Raw genomic sequence first — 19,226 nt, 5'->3', positions numbered from 1 at the left:
TCCGCAATGGGAGAGGCCACGGCAGTGAGAAGCCCGCGTACAGCAAAAAAAAAAAAGCAGCGATCAAATTTTATCAAATTTTGGGGTTAAGGTGTGTGTCTTAAGTTTGTAAATGCTTCTAAGTATTCGTAAGTTCTCAGGCACTTGAACTTTCAGGTCCTGATAAGACTGTCAAATGGAAACTAAGGGATTTTTCCTAATTAAAAATAATATAGACTTATTATTAAAAAGTATAAAGAGGAATAAAATCACCATACTCATAAATGTCCACTAAAAATGCTTTGTTTACTTCCATCTCTTTTATTCATGTACATTCATATTTATGACATTGTAAATAATTTAGATCATAGAACTCCATTTTTCCTTTTTTAAAAAAATATTTCAAGAGCATTTACCACTTATTACATATTTTTAAAAAACATTGTTTTAGTTTCTTATGGCTACTGTAACAAATACCAACAAACAAAGTGGCTTAGAACAACATCTATTTATTCTCTAAAATTCTGTAGGGTCTAAAGTCAGTTTCACTAGGCTGAAATCATGGTGTCAGCAGGGCTGAGGTCCCTCTAGAAACACTAGGTAGAATCTGTTTCCTTGCCTTTTCCAGTTACTAGAGCTGCCTTCCTTGTATTCTTTGACTCTGGATCTTTCCTCCATCTTCAAAACCATCAGCATAGCATCTTGCTTCAGTGTCATATTACATTCTTCTATAATCAAATCTCCTTCTGCTTCCCTCTTATAAGACATTTGTGATTACATTTAGGGCCCACCTGGATAATATAGGATAATCTCCTTGTTGTGATATCCTTAATTTAATCACATCCACAAAATTCCTATTAAGGTAACATATTTACAGGTTCAAGGAATTAGAACCTCGTATGTTTGGAATGCATTACTCTTTCTACCACAATGGTCTTTATTGGTTTTATAATATTTCATTTTATGGCTGTTCAATATTTATTAACAGTTGCCCTTGTCTTGTACCTCTGGGTTTTTCCCAATGTTATACTATTATAAGGAATTCTAAGATTAATTTTCATATGCATAGATTTTTGTGTATTTACTCAATTAGATTTGTGTAATTTCTGGAATGCGGACTTAGTTCAAATATATATGTGTGTGTATATTATTTATATGTATATATGCACACATATACACTTATATGTAAATATCTGTGTATATGTACACATACGTCTATATGCATGTGCATATGTGTAGTGTGTGTGTTTTCATTCTCCAGATTACTTTCCAGAAAGTTGGTAAAGCGTATTTATCTCCTTGTGCTCTCACCAGCATTGAGTATTACCTTCTTTTAGTCTTTGCCAGTTAAACAGGTAAAAAATATCTGATTGATGTTTTAATTGCATTTCTATGATTTATGAAAAGTGAAAATATCACTTTTTATGCTTAACATCATATTTATTCTCCCATGAGTTAATATTTCTTTAAAAATTTTGTTGTTCAGATAACGTATGCTAATGCATATATAAGGAATCTAAAAAAAGGGTACTGAGAACGGACTTGAGGACACTGGGGGGCAGGGGAAGCTGGGACGAAGTGATAGAGCAGCATGGACATATATACACTACCAAATGTAAAATAGATAGCTAGTGGGAAGCTGCTGCATAGCACAGGGAGATCAGCTCGGTGCTTTGTGACCACCTAGAGGGGTGGGATAGGGTGGAGGGAGGCTCAAGAGGGAGGGGATATGGGGATATATGTATACATATAGCTGATTCACTTTGTTATAAAGCAGAAACTAACACAACATAATAAAGCAATTATACTCCAATAAAGATGTAAAAAGGAAAAAGTTTAAACACACCTAAATTGAAACAAAGTGAAAGGTTAACATTCAGAAAAAATTTTTTGTTGTTATAAAAATGATATAAATTAATAAATCCAATGATTGAAGCTTGCTTGAGAAATCCTTGGCTAAAAAATTTTGTGTCTTCACTGACACATTATCCTCTGATTTGTGGAATAATTTGAGTCAACTTTAAGAATGGAATAAAATTCTGATTTCTACAGAAGCACATGGTTTCTACCTCTGTCTGTGTATGTTCCCTATGTGGTATTTCAATGGAAATTTTTACCTCTTATTTTAATGGGATAATTTTCAATAACTTTAGATGCCTGACCTGGAAAAATATTCAAGAAAAGAAGAACTGATAAATTAGCCTTAATCTTATATTACAGAAAGGTCTTAGTGTCAGCTACTAAAGGGCTAAATATAACCACACTGACCCACTTAATTGACACTTCTTATAATTGCACTGTAATTCATGCTCAGGAGCTGGATGAGAAATGATGTACCTTAGACCAAGCTTCTGGATCAAGAAACACCATGTCCTTCAAGTTAACTCCAGAGTGAGAGTCTAATGTAATGATTAGTGTCTGAGGTTCACTGTTACTCAAAAAGCATTTTGGATTTCATACAAACTAGTTAGACACATATTTACATGTGTCTACGGATACACAGCTACATGCGCGTGGTCTCTTTGCTAAGATTTTGAAACCTGAGGCAGTAGACCTGTCTAACAGGTACAGTGTATATGAATAATGGTATGGGCTCATGAAATTCCAAGAGGAATAGACAGAAAGGGCTTTTTAAAACAGGTAAGGGGTCCGTCTTAAAAATACTTTGCTTTCAAGTATCCTTCTAACCCTGAGCAAATTCTTCCTCCCTTTATCCCTTGTCTTAACATTCATCCTAATGGTGTATTGAGGATTAAAAGATGGAGATACAGCCCCTGCCCTCACGGAGCTCTTACTCTAAGCGGGAGTGATCTGCAAACATACAGATTCTGATATGGTGGGGGAACACTTTTCATGCAGGACCTCTCAGGTGCAGAGCTCAATAGAGGGATACCTAACCCAGTAGGGGTAAGGAGGCTCACAGCAAGGCTGTCTACAGTAAGTGGCAAGGAAGTTTGGTCTTAACGCAGTCTAGAAGTTAGCCTTCCTATTTGTCAGATGTTGGCGATGGTCTCGAAGCATGGCGCTCTGCTCCGTAATTGGATTGCTTAGCTCTGTTAGAGGCCGGTGCTGTGCTTGGTTTATTGATGGATCTTGCAGACGGCTGATTTTGAACGGAGAGACACACTCTTCTCTGTTTCTCTCCCAGTAGTCTCCTTCCTGCAGGATGATCCCCTCCAGCCCTGTAAGTATGACACATTTTCTAGCAGCCTAACTCCTCTCCCAGGGGAGATTAGGCTATGGGACTTCCCCCAGGACCCTGCTTGAGAGTCAGTGATAGGGTAGATAGAGTGCTAGGGTAATATGCTTACAATCAGTGATTCTGAAACCCTCCCTGGTCCTGTGATCTGGGCTGCCACCATGCATATTCTTTTTTTTAAAATTAATTTTTGTTGGAGTATAGTTGATTTACAACATTGTGTTAGTTTCTGCTGTACAGCAAAGTGAATCAGTTATACATATACATGTACCCACTCTTTTTTAGATTCTGTTCCCATATAGGTCATTACAGAGTATTGAGTAGAGTTCCCTGGGCTATACAGCTGTTTTATATATAGCAGTGTGTATATGTCAGTCCCAATCTCTCAGTTTATCCCTCCCTCCCTTTTCCCCCTTGGTAACCATAAGTTTATTTTCTACATCTGGGACTCTATTTCTGTTTTGTAAATAGGTTCATTTGTACCATTTTTTTAGATTCCACATATAGCGATAATCATATATTTGTCTTTCTCTGTTTGACTTCACTCAGCATGACAATCTCTAGGTGCATCCATTTCACTGCAAATGGCACCATCATATGTTCTAATCTACTTATCTTTTGTACAAATCAAGGAGTCACTAATTTGGGAGAAAAGTGCTTCATTTCCCATGTCTGTCTGTTCTCTCCTCTTTAATTTTGTGAAGTTATTGGTTATTTGCTACATTTTCTGAGCCTCTGATTCTCCTGGGATCCAGGGAACACCTGAGGAAAGTATCACATCCTCTTCCCATTCTGGCTCGTATTTAGTCTGTCCTTTCCCCTCTCGGACCTTGTCCTTCAACCTGCCCTTGTGGATTATGTACTTCTCTACTTAACCTATCAGGAAAGAGAAATCAGTTTTATTTGGTTTCCTTTGTTTTATCTATTCCCTTTAGAAATCTGAACCTCTCTTGCCTTATGATATTGTTTAAAATGTTTTGTTAATATTCCCAGCACGATGTAACCCTACTTATTATCCATCTCTTAGCTTTTCAGCATTCAGATCTATCCCTACAAGTTAATTTTCATTGATCTTTTTTTATCTTCCTTCACATTTTAGCAATGTAAGCAAAAAAATTTGCTTAGTAATTCTAGAAGAGCTTTCTTACAACCCGTTCCCATTGATGCAACTTTCTTTACATTTCTAGCCCAGCTTTTAAGCTTTATTTCTTAAGGTATACAGTGATTACAAGCATTGCTCATTCAGGATGGGCAATGTGCTCTTCACACTCCTATACTCAAGCTCTCAAGACAGCATTTAGAAGATGACCAAAGTACACTTGTAGGTATGGATAGCCTTGGGGATGTAGTCACTTCTGGGTACTCTGATAACAAGAGTGGACAGAGATCAAAGTAGATTTATAGCAGAATCCCCAGACCAGGCCATGATCAGAATACATTTTGAAACTCAGTATTAACTCCACTTGCCCTCGTATCTTTTCATTGGACACGGCCTCGTGGCAAGCGTGTCAGTCCAGGGAGCTGACAGCTTCCCAGGCCTCACGCTTACACTAGAAGACTTAATCTCCTATAGTGTCTAAGTTCAAGGTGAGGCTCCAGGGATGTTAACCTTAATGCTGTTCTGTGTAGGGTGAAGGAAACCCTACTGAATAAGCATGGGTCAGCGGATGGAACATAGACAGGAGAATTCAAGTCAGTGAAAAGAACCTGGAATTTTGTATATGTAGGAGAGAAGAATTTGACCCTTCATTAAATACTTACCTCATCTTAAGCTAGCATTTCAAGAGCTTGACAAGCTTATTTTTCAATCTCCTTCACCTTTCTCATGAAAACAATGACTGATAACATCAACCTGATTAAATGAGTGAGCATTCTGGATCACAAAACTTGTCCACTGCTGTATAGGCTTAGTTGTTGTGCAATAAGTAGACAATCTGACTGGATATTTGTATAGTGACCTAGATCAGCTGTAGTCTTAAGAATTTCCAAAAATCTCAATTTCTTCTTAGTTCCATAGCCAGAGTTTTACTGCATTTGCAACTAAAATATGCTTTAGTTTCTGCTCATATAATTATTTTGTCTGTAGAAAAATGTCAGCAGTTCTGACAATTTTAATTCTTGTATTTGCTGACTGCATTACCTTCTGAATCATAAGTTCCCAAATCAAGTCAAACAGGTTAGAAGACAAGTTACACTTCAGTGTCACACCTACTCCTACTCTTAAAGAAGTGTGGGAATATATCAGCCACTTTCACTATATTAACTAATTCATTTCCGGCTCTTCACTCACTTTACCAATTTTTATTTTTCATTTTGGATACAACCCCAATTCTTGAAGCCTTTGAAGTGCAAAAAACATTACAGTAAACATTAAATGTTTAAAGTAAACATTAAAGTAGTTTAAAATACTCAGGTCTTTACCCAGCACTTTGAGAATCTGCACGGTGGATTCCCCAAAATGTACAGGGTAGAGAGAGTTATGACATCTGCTTCCCACAGACCAAAATATGTATTATTCAGTCAAGAGAAGAAATTAATGTTTTATTGATTTATCCATTTTATTGCTATCATTTTTATGGGTGTTGCCCACATATGTAGGCTTTTCTGGAAGGACCATAGAGAATATGAGAGTTGGTGGTGCAGAGTTGCCCCAGAGTTAAATCATCCAGAACTTGACTCTCACCCACTGTATCACTACAGTTTACCTCTCCTCAAACACCCACACAGGAAGTCCTTCCTTGTTGTTTCAGCCTTTTTCATCTTTGCATTTGAAGGTCCTTCCACATGGTAGTTATTTCAGTATTCACGGACAGCTGTTGCTTGTTCCCTAAATCTTTTCCACATTCACCAGAGTTCCTTCAACCCACAATTTATATAGCACACTTTCAAGTCCCCTTTCACCAGCTTCATTGTTCTGCTCTGAGCAGCCTCTGATATGTAATTATCTGGATACCTAAAAAGTGAGCACAAAAATTTTTCCCTGGGCTTATCTTTGGGGATGGGGTAGGGGGTAGGATTCAAAGAGAGTTTCCCCTGGATTTGGTTGTGACATTTCTTAAAGCCATGTTAAGACCTGAAGAATGTTAGCCTAACACTTCTGTTTCCAGTTACAGAATATAGATAAAAATGAATCAATAAGAGAAAGTCTTTAGAATTTAAAAATATCCTCCTGGGATTCTTAAAAATTTAGGATTCTTTGAGAAACTCAATTGACCTGCTAAAACTGATAAATTTCAGGGCATCTTAAAAGAAAGAATAGATACCTGAGCATCTGAAGTATCTCCATTCAAAAAGCATGTCTTGAACGCTTACATAAATCAGGAACTGTCAGATTGTAGAAGTACAGAGATCAATAAAACATGACTTTAGCCTTGAGGAAGCTCATAGGCTAACAGGAAAGGCAGCAGTAAACAGTCAATTGTAATACAGTGTGACCAGCACCCCTGTAGAGGCATCTTCAGAGTGCCATGAAAGTAGAGAGTATGATGTAGGATGCCCTCTGCTCCCGTCTTGCATCTCTCTGCATGGTATTCTTTTAGCTTCTGCATATTGCCAACATGTATGTGCATTTTGCTCTAGACACTGCATGAAGGGCTTTATGTATGTCATCTCATTTATGTGTGTGAACCTCTTAGAGGCTAGTCCTATCATGGACCCCATAAAAATAGGGAAAATGGGCAGACCTGAAGTGACTTGCTTAAGGTCACAGTAAGTGTTGGATGCAGAATTCAAACCCAAGATTTTTGCTCTTAAGCAATGCTCTATACTACCTATCTCAGAGAAAGCCTTTATCTAGAGTGGTGGTTCTCAACCAGGAGCAATTTTGCACCCCCTAAGGAACATTTGGCAATGTCTGTAGACATTATTGATGATCACAGCTGGCATCTAGTGGGCAGTGATCATGGAGGCTGCTAAACATCCTGCAATGCACAAGACAGTCCTCCAAACAAAAACTTACCCAGCCTAAAATGTCAACAGTGCTGAGGTTGGGAAGCTCTGCTCTGGAGTGTGGTACTATCTTTGTGTCAGCCTTTAAAAAATACTTTTTTGGATATTTAAAAGCATTTTGTTAAGAGAAGACATGGCTTAGTATGGGGCAAAAAATATTGGACCAAGTCCCTAAGTATCTGGTGAAGTGTATTTTGCCATGTAAAATTGAGAAAATATTGTCTTCTTTGTCTCCCTTTGTAGATTTCAAGGATCTGAGGAGGCCCATCAGAAATTCTTAGAGTGCTTGGGGTGAAAATATTTCTGGGGGTCCCCAGAATTAAAGAGCATCTCAAAGTAGACTCCTGTTCTTTGTTTAGCCCCATCCCCTGTCAGCTGACCCCCCCATCCACTTTTTCCTCACCGTTATATTTCTATAAGCAAGTTTGTTCCCAGTATTTGCTGATTGAACTAAACCATTTTTAAACGTTATTTTTGCTTAAACATTTTTTAAAAATTTATTATCTCTTGCCATATTACACCAGATTAAAGTAGCTAATTTAAATTCTAGTGTTTTCTTTATAGACTTAATCATAAGCATTGGTGGGTTTGGGGAGTTATTGGAATCCTGTGGCTTTCTTCGAAATGAATAACAGTAACATTGGTTCAACCTCCCCTTCATTCCTTCCTTTCAAAGTCTTCACACTCATGGCAGGAAAATGATGCTAGCATTGGTTAACTAAGTGCCAGGTCGTATCTCCACAGGTAGTGGCTGACCAGTCCCTAGATAGGGTGAAGCCAGACAGGTGTGCGCTGTAGCAATTCATCAAATGGATGTAAACTCATAAATTCAGTTTACTGAGGTTTTAGGTGAGTGTGGCACTCCCTCGGCGTGCCTTTCCTACACGACAAACAGCGTCCCTCGGCAGAGCCATTACTGACTTTCTTAGAGTGTTTTCCTGGTGATCCAGTCTTCAGTGAATCACGCATCAGCCTCCAGGTGTGCGCTGTGCACTCTCCACCGGGTTCCGGATCGCGCTGGGTTTATTTCTTTGGAGGGACCGATCCACCAGGGGCTCCGCTCTGGGGGCGCGGCGGCGGGAGTTGCTAGGGTGTCCCGGTCCTCCTGGGCTCACGCACAGGTCCCGCCTGCTCCCTTTCCCATGAGGCCCCGCTCCTGTGGGGAGTGTCTGCGGTGGGGACCGGTCCCGCCGCCTGGCCCCTTCCCGCTGAGGCTGCACAAAGGTGTCCGGCTGGAGTCCGCCAACAGGCCAGCTTTCTATAAGTGCTTTTAAGTTTCCGTTTTTCGAGGAGGGGCGAAGAAGAGGAGCTTTTTCCATTTACATTCCTTTCCTTGTATGTAGATACCGAGAGGAAACTCAGCACTGGGCATGTTCGGATGTTGAATGGTTTTGCTGATAAGCACCAGCCTCCCGGAACCAAAGACTTAAACTAGTCCTCTCCCCTGCCCATCCCCACCCCCCCGCAGGAGCTGCAAATGGTATCTGCCAAACAGATGACAAAGTACCTTGGACTGAATCACACACAGACAACATTTTGAGCCGAACGCACGGCCCAACTCTTGTAATTAACTGTTTATAGCTGGCCAAGGCTGACCAGGAGAGGGCAAACCCAGGAGGAAACAAGTTTCCTGAACCTTGGAGAAATAGCTGTGTGTTGATTAAAGGCTAGGACGGGTACTTCTCACTCACGCTCCAAGTTGTTCTTGAGATCACAGTTCGCAGCACGTTTCCTCTGGAGGCAGTGAGTAGATAATTGGGATCTTTTTTGTCTTTTTTTTTCCCCCTCCTCCCTCCGTTTTGGCGTTATGGCCTTGAACCCACAGTGAACTGAAGCGAGAAAGAAATGGATATGTCTGACCCAAATTTTTGGACTGTGCTCTCAAACTTTACTTTGCCTCATTTGAGGAGTGGGAACAGGCTTCGGCGAACACAAAGGTAAAAAACTTGGGGGTCCTTTTAACCTGGAGAGGGAATGAATGCTTTGGCTTAGGAGGCTGCCCGGCTGCCTGGGCCCCCTTAGCAACTGGGGTTTTGTTGATTGGGTTACAGTTTGAAAAGTTTATACTCTGCTGGGGGGCCCTGGTTCAGGTGTTCCCTCCTCTGCGGTTTTCCTGGGTCATGCTGATGAATGTGCTTTTCGGAGTTCTTCAGAAATGTGGAGAATCAGACCTCGAGTTGTGAGTGGTGGGCAGAGAAGGGAAGGGAGAGGAGATACTTTTTCCCTCTCTTTGATCTGATCATTTATCCATTTCATTCACTCAGGCGTTGGAGCTTCTGCTACTCTGTGTAGAGCCTTTCAGATGCTTCCCTCTATGAAATATTTAACCTTCATACGATGCAAATGTACGATTCAAAGATAGCTCAAGTTTGTCTGTTTCATATTGTCTGCTTAAAGAGAAAAGTCTGCATAACTTTGCATTTTTTAAAATTGATTTGCTGACATTTATTTCTAAAAATAGACTGGCCTTTTCATTTTGTAACATATATTTGTTAGAATAGGTGAAAAGAAGAAAGACTTTTAAAATCAAGGTGAAGCTCATGCCACAAGTGAAAGACAGTTGAGAGTTAGTTGCTGACACTTGGGTGAGAGAAAATGATTTTAAAGCAGGTGTTTCTCCTCTCTCCACATTTGTGTCCAGCACAGACAGGTGGCGTGATTTTGGTTTTAGAGGGGCACACCCTTTGAGTTGTGTAAATATAGATTCTTTGTTTTTCTTCAAAACTTGCCTTGAACATACACGTGAACATGCACGAGGGCAAGGGTGCAGTCAAATAAACAGGATGCTTGGCTATCAGATTGGGAGATTCATCTCTATGCTCCAGTGTTTAAAGAACACAGGAAGACGGTTCATTCTGTTTGGTTATACCAGTAACTTTTTGTAGCATAAGTGCAAATACATAATACTTTGGAAAACTTAGTAGTTTTTGCTTTTGACATTTCTCATGGTATTTCTTAATTTTCAGAAACGTCCTGGAATACCCTGACATGTGCTGTTTATACATACACAAACAAACGTGTGTGTGTGTTTGTGTGTATGTGTCTCAGAGAGAGAGAGAGAGAGAGAGAGAAGGAGCATGATTGCGTCGATTTTTAAGTTATGCTTACCTTTTAATGCAACTTCAACAATATCGGTGTCCCTAAACCATATGATTCTAAAGTTGTGCCTTTTAAATAAGGTGGCTGTGCTTTTCTGCTATAATGTTCAGAGACACTCTTTTGGTATTGGTCATTTTTTAACAGGCTGTGTCATCCGTGCACCAAACCCCCCAAACAACGAATCAGTTGAAGAGATACTTACTGTTCCTGAACCAGGCCCCTTCTCCTCATGGCAGTAAATCCTATAACTTGTTTGTCAGGAGCCCTTAAATATGTCTAAGTGATGTAGCCCTGGTGGTGATGCAGCTGCTACTCTCACCTGGAACCACTTCTTGGGGAGATAAGTCTGCTCTGGCATCACACCTGTGTGTCTGAAACTGAAAAGCATCTGGAATCTTTCTTCCCCGCACCTACCTGTTTGATAGTATTTATTATTGAGTCAAATGCATAAAGAATTCTCAGGCTGGTCTGACCATGGCCTTTGGGTAATATCTATCCAGCCCAGAACACTCCATTTTAGACAGCTCACACTGGCAGAGAGCCTAGGTTCTGAAGGAACTTGGATTCTTCCCAACCAAATGAGGGTGTGGGAGGGCTGCGTCCATTCCCCAAGTCATGGGCCCGTATCTTCAGTTTAGAGAGGGAGGTGGAATTTCTTCCCTCCCTTCTCAGAGTAGAGGTTGTCACAGCCTGTTTGTTATTTGGGATTTCCTGGATTCATGGAGTTTGGAAATACATATCCTGAAGATCATCTCTAGATACATCTCCTTACAGGTCTCACAGGGCTGGAACTGCTTTCTGTTTATTAGGTAGATTCAGGAAGGTGAAGGTCCCTCTCTCCGGGTCAGTGTACGTGGCCACTGCTTTCTCTTATTATACAGTGATCGGTTCTGGCTCTGTGTCCTTTCATAAGGACATGAAGTGTTTGCTTATAGTATGACTTTTCCCCTTCTGTGAGCTCCCTTAACTGCTCTACATCCTTTTCCCCCTCTAAGTGCCACATTAACCCTGTTTCTTACTGCACTGATCAGTTTCCCTAAATCTGCCCTTTTAAAAGGACCTCTCCTTTCCCAAGTAGCCCGATCCTTTTGCCAGCCTCACTGAGGGTGTGCCCACTGTCCAGGTGAGGGTGCCTTGCCCTCATCCTCAGCTGGACGTGCCTGAGCCCTTGGAACAGCTCTCCTGCCCAAGCCTGGCTGCTTCTCTGCACATTTGCTGACTTGGTTCGACAGATCATTCGTTTTGCATATTTTATCCCAGCTGCTTGTTCTGATTACATTGTAATCCAGAGGACTTCCTCATAACCTTTCCTTTGTATCAGCTTCTTGCGTCTATCAAAGAGTAAAATCCAGCTTTGAGCCTGTGAATGAGCATCTTGGAGTTCCTAGGGATAGGATGTTTGACAAAAGAGAGGCTGAATGGTTTCAGACTCTTCCCTTAAATCTATGTCATGGTAGAAATTGTCAACACAGAGGACTTTGGGTTTTTGCTGCGTCGCATCTGCCTTGCCAGTTTAGCGTGGCTCTGGTTTGTTGGTTTGCCCTCTCACGGGAACACTTTTTTTTTTTTTTTTTTAATTGTTACGTGCATTAGAAAACCCAAGATTTTTTTTTTTTTTTTTTTTTTTTTTTTTTTAGTTTCTGTTTTATAACAAAGTGAATCAGTTTCATGGGAACACTTTTAAGGTTTCTCTTCCAACTCAAAGCCCTGCATGGGCCCATAACTCCCTGAGTTCTTGGGGAAAGGCACCTACAGACTGACTCTCAGGCCTAGACTCTTAAACAGGTCCTGATGCACCGGAAGCCTGGCTTACTTGTGCTGCATCCCAACGATGATAATGTTGTTCCCTTCATTCCTTTTTGCCTGGACTGCAGCAGACACTGGGTTGTCTGGATGCACACTGACTTTGTCCGCTGTTTTGCTGTAAAGCTCACATTGCCATTGGTAATGGTTCCTTTTTTATGATGGGCTTTGCCTACCTGTCCCCCTCCTTCATTTCCTCAAGGTAGTCTCAATACAGCCATTCACCTGCTTTGAGGGACAGAAATCTAGGCTGAATAAACAGGGTATTTAAACGAAAATGTGTTGTTTTAAACTGAAATAAGACTTGCATGTTTTAGAGGCTGTGAGTTTCATAGACCTGTGGATTCTCCATTCACTTCAGGATCCCCTTGCAAGGGAGGATGGGAATTAGTTTGCCTGCTTTATGTTACTATTTGTTTGTAACATCTTTTCCTTTCCCGTTGGATTAAAAATTTCGAGGCAGAAGGGATCAAACTTCTCTTTGACTTATATCTCCTCTATGTCTCACTGTAAAGAAAGGACTACCATTGATTTTTAAATGTTGCTGCTTAGTTGGTTTTTTTTGTTTGTTTGTTTTTTGGTTTTTTTGCTGCTGCTTAGTTTTGAAGTGCGCTTTTAGTTTTGTTGAAGTCTAGAGACTCTAGAAGATGCTTGATTTTTAACCTCAGTGGTCAGAAATCTGTCGTGTTTTCTTTGGGCTTAAGTGATAATATCCAAACCTCAGTGACACCTAAGTCAATACAGTCCTACCCAGGCCATTGGGTAGTTTGTGACTCAGTTCATCACTTTGAGAGAGGTTCCAAATGTATTTTTCTGAGAACCTTGGGATAAAAGGTAATTTTGGTTTTGCTTTGTTTTTTGCTAAATTCACACGACTCAGCAGTTGCAATGAACATCAGGTACATTCAAGGGATCTTTAACTGCTGTAGTTGTCAGAATGCATTGAATTTTTATGCACACTGCATCGTCTCTTCAGAAACATCTGTAGTGTTTGGTGAGTTTTTCTTTTGTTTTGAGCATGAATATATGTCTTTAAAAAGCATGGAATATGCCTCTCTCCTGCCCTGGCATGTTAGGTATTGGTTAACCCATACTTACCCCTCTTACAGAAAGCCCAGTTAAATCCACATTTATTGAGCATCTATCGTTTGCCTGCGCACCAAAGCTGAAAGCCATAAGCATGCCTTCAGTGAAGACATGCGGATGAATCATTGCAAACCAGGGCAATCAAGAAGTATTTACCAGGTACAAAGGAGCCGGGAGATGCACCAGATAGAAAACCTTGGGGAGGTTTTGAAGGGTACGTTGGTATTTATCAGACAGGAAGACAAGGCCTTCCCGGGAAGCAAAAGAAATGGTGTGTACGGAGGCATGGAGGCCTTGGCAACAACAGAGCTCAAGGGATTATACATAGCTCAGTATTGCTGGAGCATAAAGAACCAGAAGCATAACTCGGTACTGCTGAAGCATAAAGTTTAAAGAGGCTATATAATAGAGCACAATGGTTAAGAGGGTTGATCTGAAGCCAGTTTACCTGAGTTCGAATCTTAACTCTGTGATATTGTATACTGAGTAAGTTAACTTCTTTGGACTTCAGTTGCTCTGTCTATAAAGTAGGGACAGGTAAATTACTTGTCTCGTAGGATTGGTATAAAGATTAAAATATGTTCATATGTATAAAATGCTTAATGCAATGACTCACATCAAAAAGCCTTAATAAACCCTAACTATTAATACGGTTACTGTCATTACAACAAGGGGATGAGTAGTGGGTAGTGACTGAGGAGTGAGCGTTGAGACACTTGGTATTTGTGTGAGCTTGGCCTTTATCCAGTGGGAGAGAGACATGTCTAGCAGCACTTGGGGAGGTTAGGTCTGAGAAGAGAGGGTGGGGCCTCGAAACCAATGAATAAGTTATTGCGGTAGCCTTTCTAAAGGGTTTTGCAGGCCTGAGCAAAGACTGTGGTGAGATTACGCCTTGAGAGATATTAAGGATATAAAACTGGGAGAAGGTGATGAGCTATTGGCTCTGAGGGATGAAGAAAGATACCACAATGGCCCTGGGGGTTTTTACTTGGGGAACCAGGGAAATGGAGAATCACCTGTACATATAAGACACAAGTACTTGTACTCACCCGTTGTGTCCCCAGAGGCTCCTTCATCCACATTTATTGAGCACCTGTTGTGTGCTGAGTACCATGGAGCATCCATCCCTTCATTCAGCTGGTACCCACAGCACCAGTGTCCTGTGCTGGGCCAGGGATACAGAGGTAAACCAGACAATGCTTGGGCCTCACAAATAAACCAACATCTAAATAAGTCAAGTGGTGGTCACTGTGTTCTGAAGGCTGTAAGCAAGAGCTGAGAAGAGAGAGTGACAGTGCGGGGGCTACTTTAGATCATGTGGTCGGGGAAGGTCTTTGAAGAGGGAATATTCAAGAGAAGATCTAAAGGATGAGAAAGAGCCGTCGGCGGGAAGACTTTGGGAGCAGGCATCTGGGAACAGCCAAGGAAGGCTCTGGGGCAAGAAAGGAAGAGCCTCAAGGCAGGCAGTTGGATGGTAGGTCCGGGGCACTCGAGGAGGCTGGACCAGAGATAAGAGGCTTGGGAGTCCTCATTAGGACCATGAGAAATATGTTAGATTAATCTGTGGGAGAGCTGAAGACGCCCCATTTAAGGAGTGGGCAGAGATGCAGACAGGAACCGGAAGGGAGACGTGGAGGAGAGGCCCGTAAGAGGGAGGGAAGCTGGCAGAGTATTCTCACAGAGATCCCAACAGAATGATCAACTGCCGCTCCACAGAGGTGAACCGTGGTGTGCGTTGTGTCTGACGACTGGGGGGTCCTGGTGACTTCAGCGTGAACCCCAGCAGCAGAGGGGTGGGCTCAGGGCGGCGGGAGGAGCCAGGAAAGCAGGCGTGAAGCAAGCGAGGCACTGGAGACCATGGGTGCCACCCCCTCCCGCCGTGGGTAGCTAAGCACAGCAGCCACACATCCTTGTGTACCAGCCTCTGCACATTCGCAGCTGGCCTGTCAGCCCTCCTCCCTGAATCACATCCCCTTACTCAGTGTGGCTTACTTTACTGTCTGCTTCATCACCCAAACAGGCAATGACAGCTTCCTTTCCCCTCCCCTCTGGAAGCTCAAGTGCTTTCCCCAGTCTCCTGAGTATCTCCTTTCTGACATGTTTACGGTTGGAGCTGCTCCGCTGAGGGTCTCTAGCCCCTACCTGCCCCCTCGGTGACTCTGCCTGAGCCTGAATCTGAGCCAAGTACAGATGGAGGGAGGGTACGCTGTCCGCCCCGCCCCTCCAGCCTATTCCACAAGTGGCTGGAACCTGGCGCTCGCATCCGCGCTCTCATCCTCTCTACGCCTGACCTGCAGGCTCTGCCCCTCCCCGAGTCTTTGCACCCGTTTTCCTCCCACTCCTTGCTTTGCCCAGGCCTGTTTCATAACTGCTTCATTTCATCCTTCTCCTTTCTTCCTGCTCTGGACTGCATCTTCCGCAGGTGGGACAGGCCTGCCCATCGCTGTGGGGCTCGTCCTTGCATCCTCCCATCTTGTCATCCTCTCATCTTGTCTCTAGTTAGCTCGGACATCGGCACTGGTGCCTAAGGCCCTCACTCCTGCACCCCTCCCCCAGCCTAATAAGGGAGACCCCTGGGGGAGAGGAGAACGCCGAGACCCCAGGGTAGGAGCTCCCAGCAGCTCTCTGAGTGACTTGTGTGCAGAGCCTGGCTGCCCCACACCAGAGCAGCGTGTTCTGCGGGTCTTCAGGCTGGCCAGACGCAAAGGATGTGAGCCGGAATATGCACATCTCAGAAATATTGCTTTAAGCTTCTAGAGGGAGGTTTACAACAGGAGATGACAGATCATTTGTCTTGCCCCTTGAATTTGTAGGTCTTTTGCGAGGGGAGAGAGAAGCAGAAAGAGGGAGGAGGAAAGGAATGAGAGAGAAAAGAAGTCCATTAAAAACAAAGCTTTAGAATGGAGAGCATATGCTCCCTGGGGACGCATGGGCTATTCGTTGCTCTACCTGGTCGACACTGGAAGGGGTATATGTGTGTCAGTAAGTTCACAGTGAGGGGGGTGAACGTTATATGCTTTTATGGCTCTGTTTGCTTCTCTTTACGCATATATCCTGTTATCAGAAGCCCAAGTGATACTTTTTTTTTTTTTTTTGCGTTACGCGGGCCTCTCACTGTTGTGGCCTCTTCCTTTGCGGAGCACAGGCTCTGGACCCGGACGCGCAGGCTCAGCGGCCATGGTTCACGGGCCCAGCCGCTCCGCGGCATGCGGGATCCTCTCGGACCGGGGCACGAACCCGTGTCCCCTGCATCGGCAGGAGGACTCCCAACCACTGCGCCACCAGGGAAGCCCCCAAGTGATACTTTTAAAACAGGGGAATCATAAGCCTCAAGATAGAGACCATCTACCTTCTGGGTTAAAAACTGACAAATGCTGGGATTGAGAAATCTCCCCTGTGTGGAGACAGCTCATGGAGAAGGCTTGGGGTAGGCCTTTATTCGGAAGACTTTGGGAGAGTCCTCCTTGTGTAGGTTGAGATGGACCCAGCTCTCAGTGTGAGTAAGCCCGCACAAAGCTATTTTTAATCTGAGCTGTCTTCACTAGTGTAACCTAGTCATTTGGGAGTGACATCATGGTAACTGAGTAATCCCTTTGAAAGTTAGTAGGAGATCCAAGATAATAAAATGGTCCTGGGGCTACCTGAATGAAAGTAGGCACAGGGTGTGTGTAAAACCATTTTTTAAAAGCAAAGTCAACCTCTATTGGTAGAAGCCTTGGATATCGAGCAGCACACTTGGTTTTTGTGACCCTTGGCACATTTTGTAACTAGAGGAATATCTCTAAATAAAAAGTTCACGTGGTTATTAATACTTGTTCTGATACTTTATTTTCTTTCCTCTATCTTGGTAGTTAGGAAAGTTCCCTTGTGAACTTGGCTTTAAATTCTGAAAATATTGACCTTAAATCTTATTAATAGCATGAGAAGACCAGTGGGAGTTTTAGCTATACTAATGGTTATTGGATATGTTTGTTAGAGAGATAATTATAGCAATATCAAACTGAAACATCATGTTGTTTTGTTTTAAAGAAAAAAGGCCCAAGCAGAGGATTTAGGCTTTGATCAGCATTTGAAGGTAAAGTAGATTGGTAAGAAGAATAGACAGTCATTAATGTTTATCTTATCTTAAGCTCCTCCATCACTTGCTTTATTATAGAACCTGGGGACTTTCTACAATCTGCTGACTTTGGAATTTACATTTATCAGTGATTCTGATTTTGTTACAGTTTGGGGTTTCTTGGGAAACTAATTGCAGGCAAAATCCGTATATATATATATCTATCTATATCTATAACTATCTATCTATCTATCTATCTATCTCTCTATCTATCTATATATATATGGAGCTCCATGTCTTTGGAAACTTTCTAACCTGACATGGAAATTCATATAGGAGATAGCTTTTGGAGATAATGTTTTAGGTTCTGAGTGAATCACCTGGGTGGAGGGAATGAGGAACCGGTGAAACTTGGTGAAGTCTCCTAGGGTGGTAGAATCAGAAAGGGAGGAAAACTGATGGATCCACCAGGCCCATTTTGCCCTGTGAGTGTTTTCTGAAGCTGTTCTTGCCGTGCTTTATTCTGTCTAATTTTAAACATTACACTGCATGTTGATGTCTCAGGACCCTGACTTGGACCTTATGACATCTCTCTTGAGAGTCACTATTGCATCATCTAGCCACTGCCAGATTTCTTAACCACTAGATCTGAAGAATATCACTGAACCTGTGGCTTGCGTAAAAATCACGGATGTCCCTTTAATATTCCTATCTTTTAAAGTGCTTTATGATGGGTATCTTTTAATTAGAAATTATAGTTATTAAATGTTTTACTTTTACAGGTAGATGAAGGGGTTAAGGGGAAAAAGTATGTTTGTCATGGGAAAAGCTGCTAGCTGAATAAAGCACTCTAGGAAATACGGTAAATGAAACCTTTGTTACTGTAAAACAATGGCCATTAGGTGACTATTATGTAATGTTATTTCTTAAGTCTGATCTGGAGTGGCTTGTTGATCTTGGAACTTGAGATATAATTCCTGTACAAATATTACTTTCACTTGGCTAATGTCAAGATTTCTGATACAAAAATTGAAGACTTTTCCCAGTAGATTACCTACGTCAGACACTGAGCATTGGAGATATAGAAGCCACGTCAGATAGTTTATTTTTCTAGGTAAAGGTTAATTTTATCCTCTTGGTATTCTCCATTCTAGACCCACGTATATAAACACAAATTATTTGCTAATCCAAAAATTAGTTCACTGTAAAATTAGCCTACCCTTGCTTAACTGCTCCAAAGGGCAGACAGGTGGCAAGACAGCTGATAGGCACACTCACCTGACTTGGCAGGTTGAATGGATGACGTGAATTTGCATTTTCCATAAACGATAGGTCCCCAAGCAAAGTAATTTTTAATTTTTGATTCAAAGGGCCATGGTGGGACAGGTAGAGTATGGGATAGTTCAGGGGTGCTTTAGGTCATAGTTGTTGATGAGGATTCTGCAAAATGAGCCAGCATGTTTATGAATTATAATTTCCTGTATGTTTTAGGATTTGATGTCTGGGGTTAGATGTTTGGACCACAGAATTAGTAAGGAATAAAAGTTACCTCATTTTTACTATATGACCTGTGAACTTTGTATGTACTGTTCTTTCTCAATAGATGACTCCTGTCAATTTTAGATAAGTTAGCCATGGAAAGCTAGGATTTTTAAGGTGAAAAATCAATAGTGGTTTCTATAAGCCTCCTTAACATAGGAATCCAGGCTCAAGATCAGAGCTCTGCTTCCTTCAGTGCAGTTCTTGGATCTTAGTGATTTTGATGTCATTTTTACCAGCATCGCTACTGCCAAGATGCCTCTTGGCAGGCAGACTTCAGTTTTCTCTGAAATTGTTATTGATTACTTATCATTTGATGGCTTCTTTAAAAAAAAAAAAAAACTCTTTAAACAAGAGAAATTGTGGTTTATTTTACCTTCTGAGACCTAACCTTAAAATTATTCTACCTTTTCATGTAAGACCTAGGGTGATCTTGGGATCAAAAGGTACAAATACTTGCACTGGTTAGATATTAATATGATGCAGCTTTCTGATGGCATTCCTCAGGAGGAATAC

At 41.9% G+C, this 19,226-nt stretch overlaps 1 protein-coding gene across 8 annotated transcripts in view; it reads left to right on the top strand.

Annotated features, from left to right (window-relative positions):
* Positions 1-19,226, top strand: part of MAST4 (microtubule associated serine/threonine kinase family member 4) — a gene marked incomplete at its 5' end in the record, with an annotated part of 573,576 nt that overhangs the window by 400,308 nt on the left and 154,042 nt on the right. For 2 of the 8 annotated variants that reach the window (XM_079703240.1, XM_079703237.1), the window contains one exon: positions 8,972-9,063. The exons of the other annotated variants lie outside the window; for them this stretch is intronic. In XM_079703240.1, coding sequence (XP_079559366.1) covers positions 8,972-9,063 — 92 coding nt within the window. Of the gene's footprint in view, positions 1-8,971; positions 9,064-19,226 lie in introns of those variants that run through there. 8 annotated transcript variants of the gene reach the window in all.

This window comes from Hyperoodon ampullatus (genome assembly GCF_949752795.1).
Source record: "Hyperoodon ampullatus genome assembly, chromosome: 4".
NCBI lineage: Eukaryota > Metazoa > Chordata > Mammalia > Artiodactyla > Ziphiidae > Hyperoodon > Hyperoodon ampullatus.
This window is presented reverse-complemented; position numbering and strand designations above follow the sequence as displayed.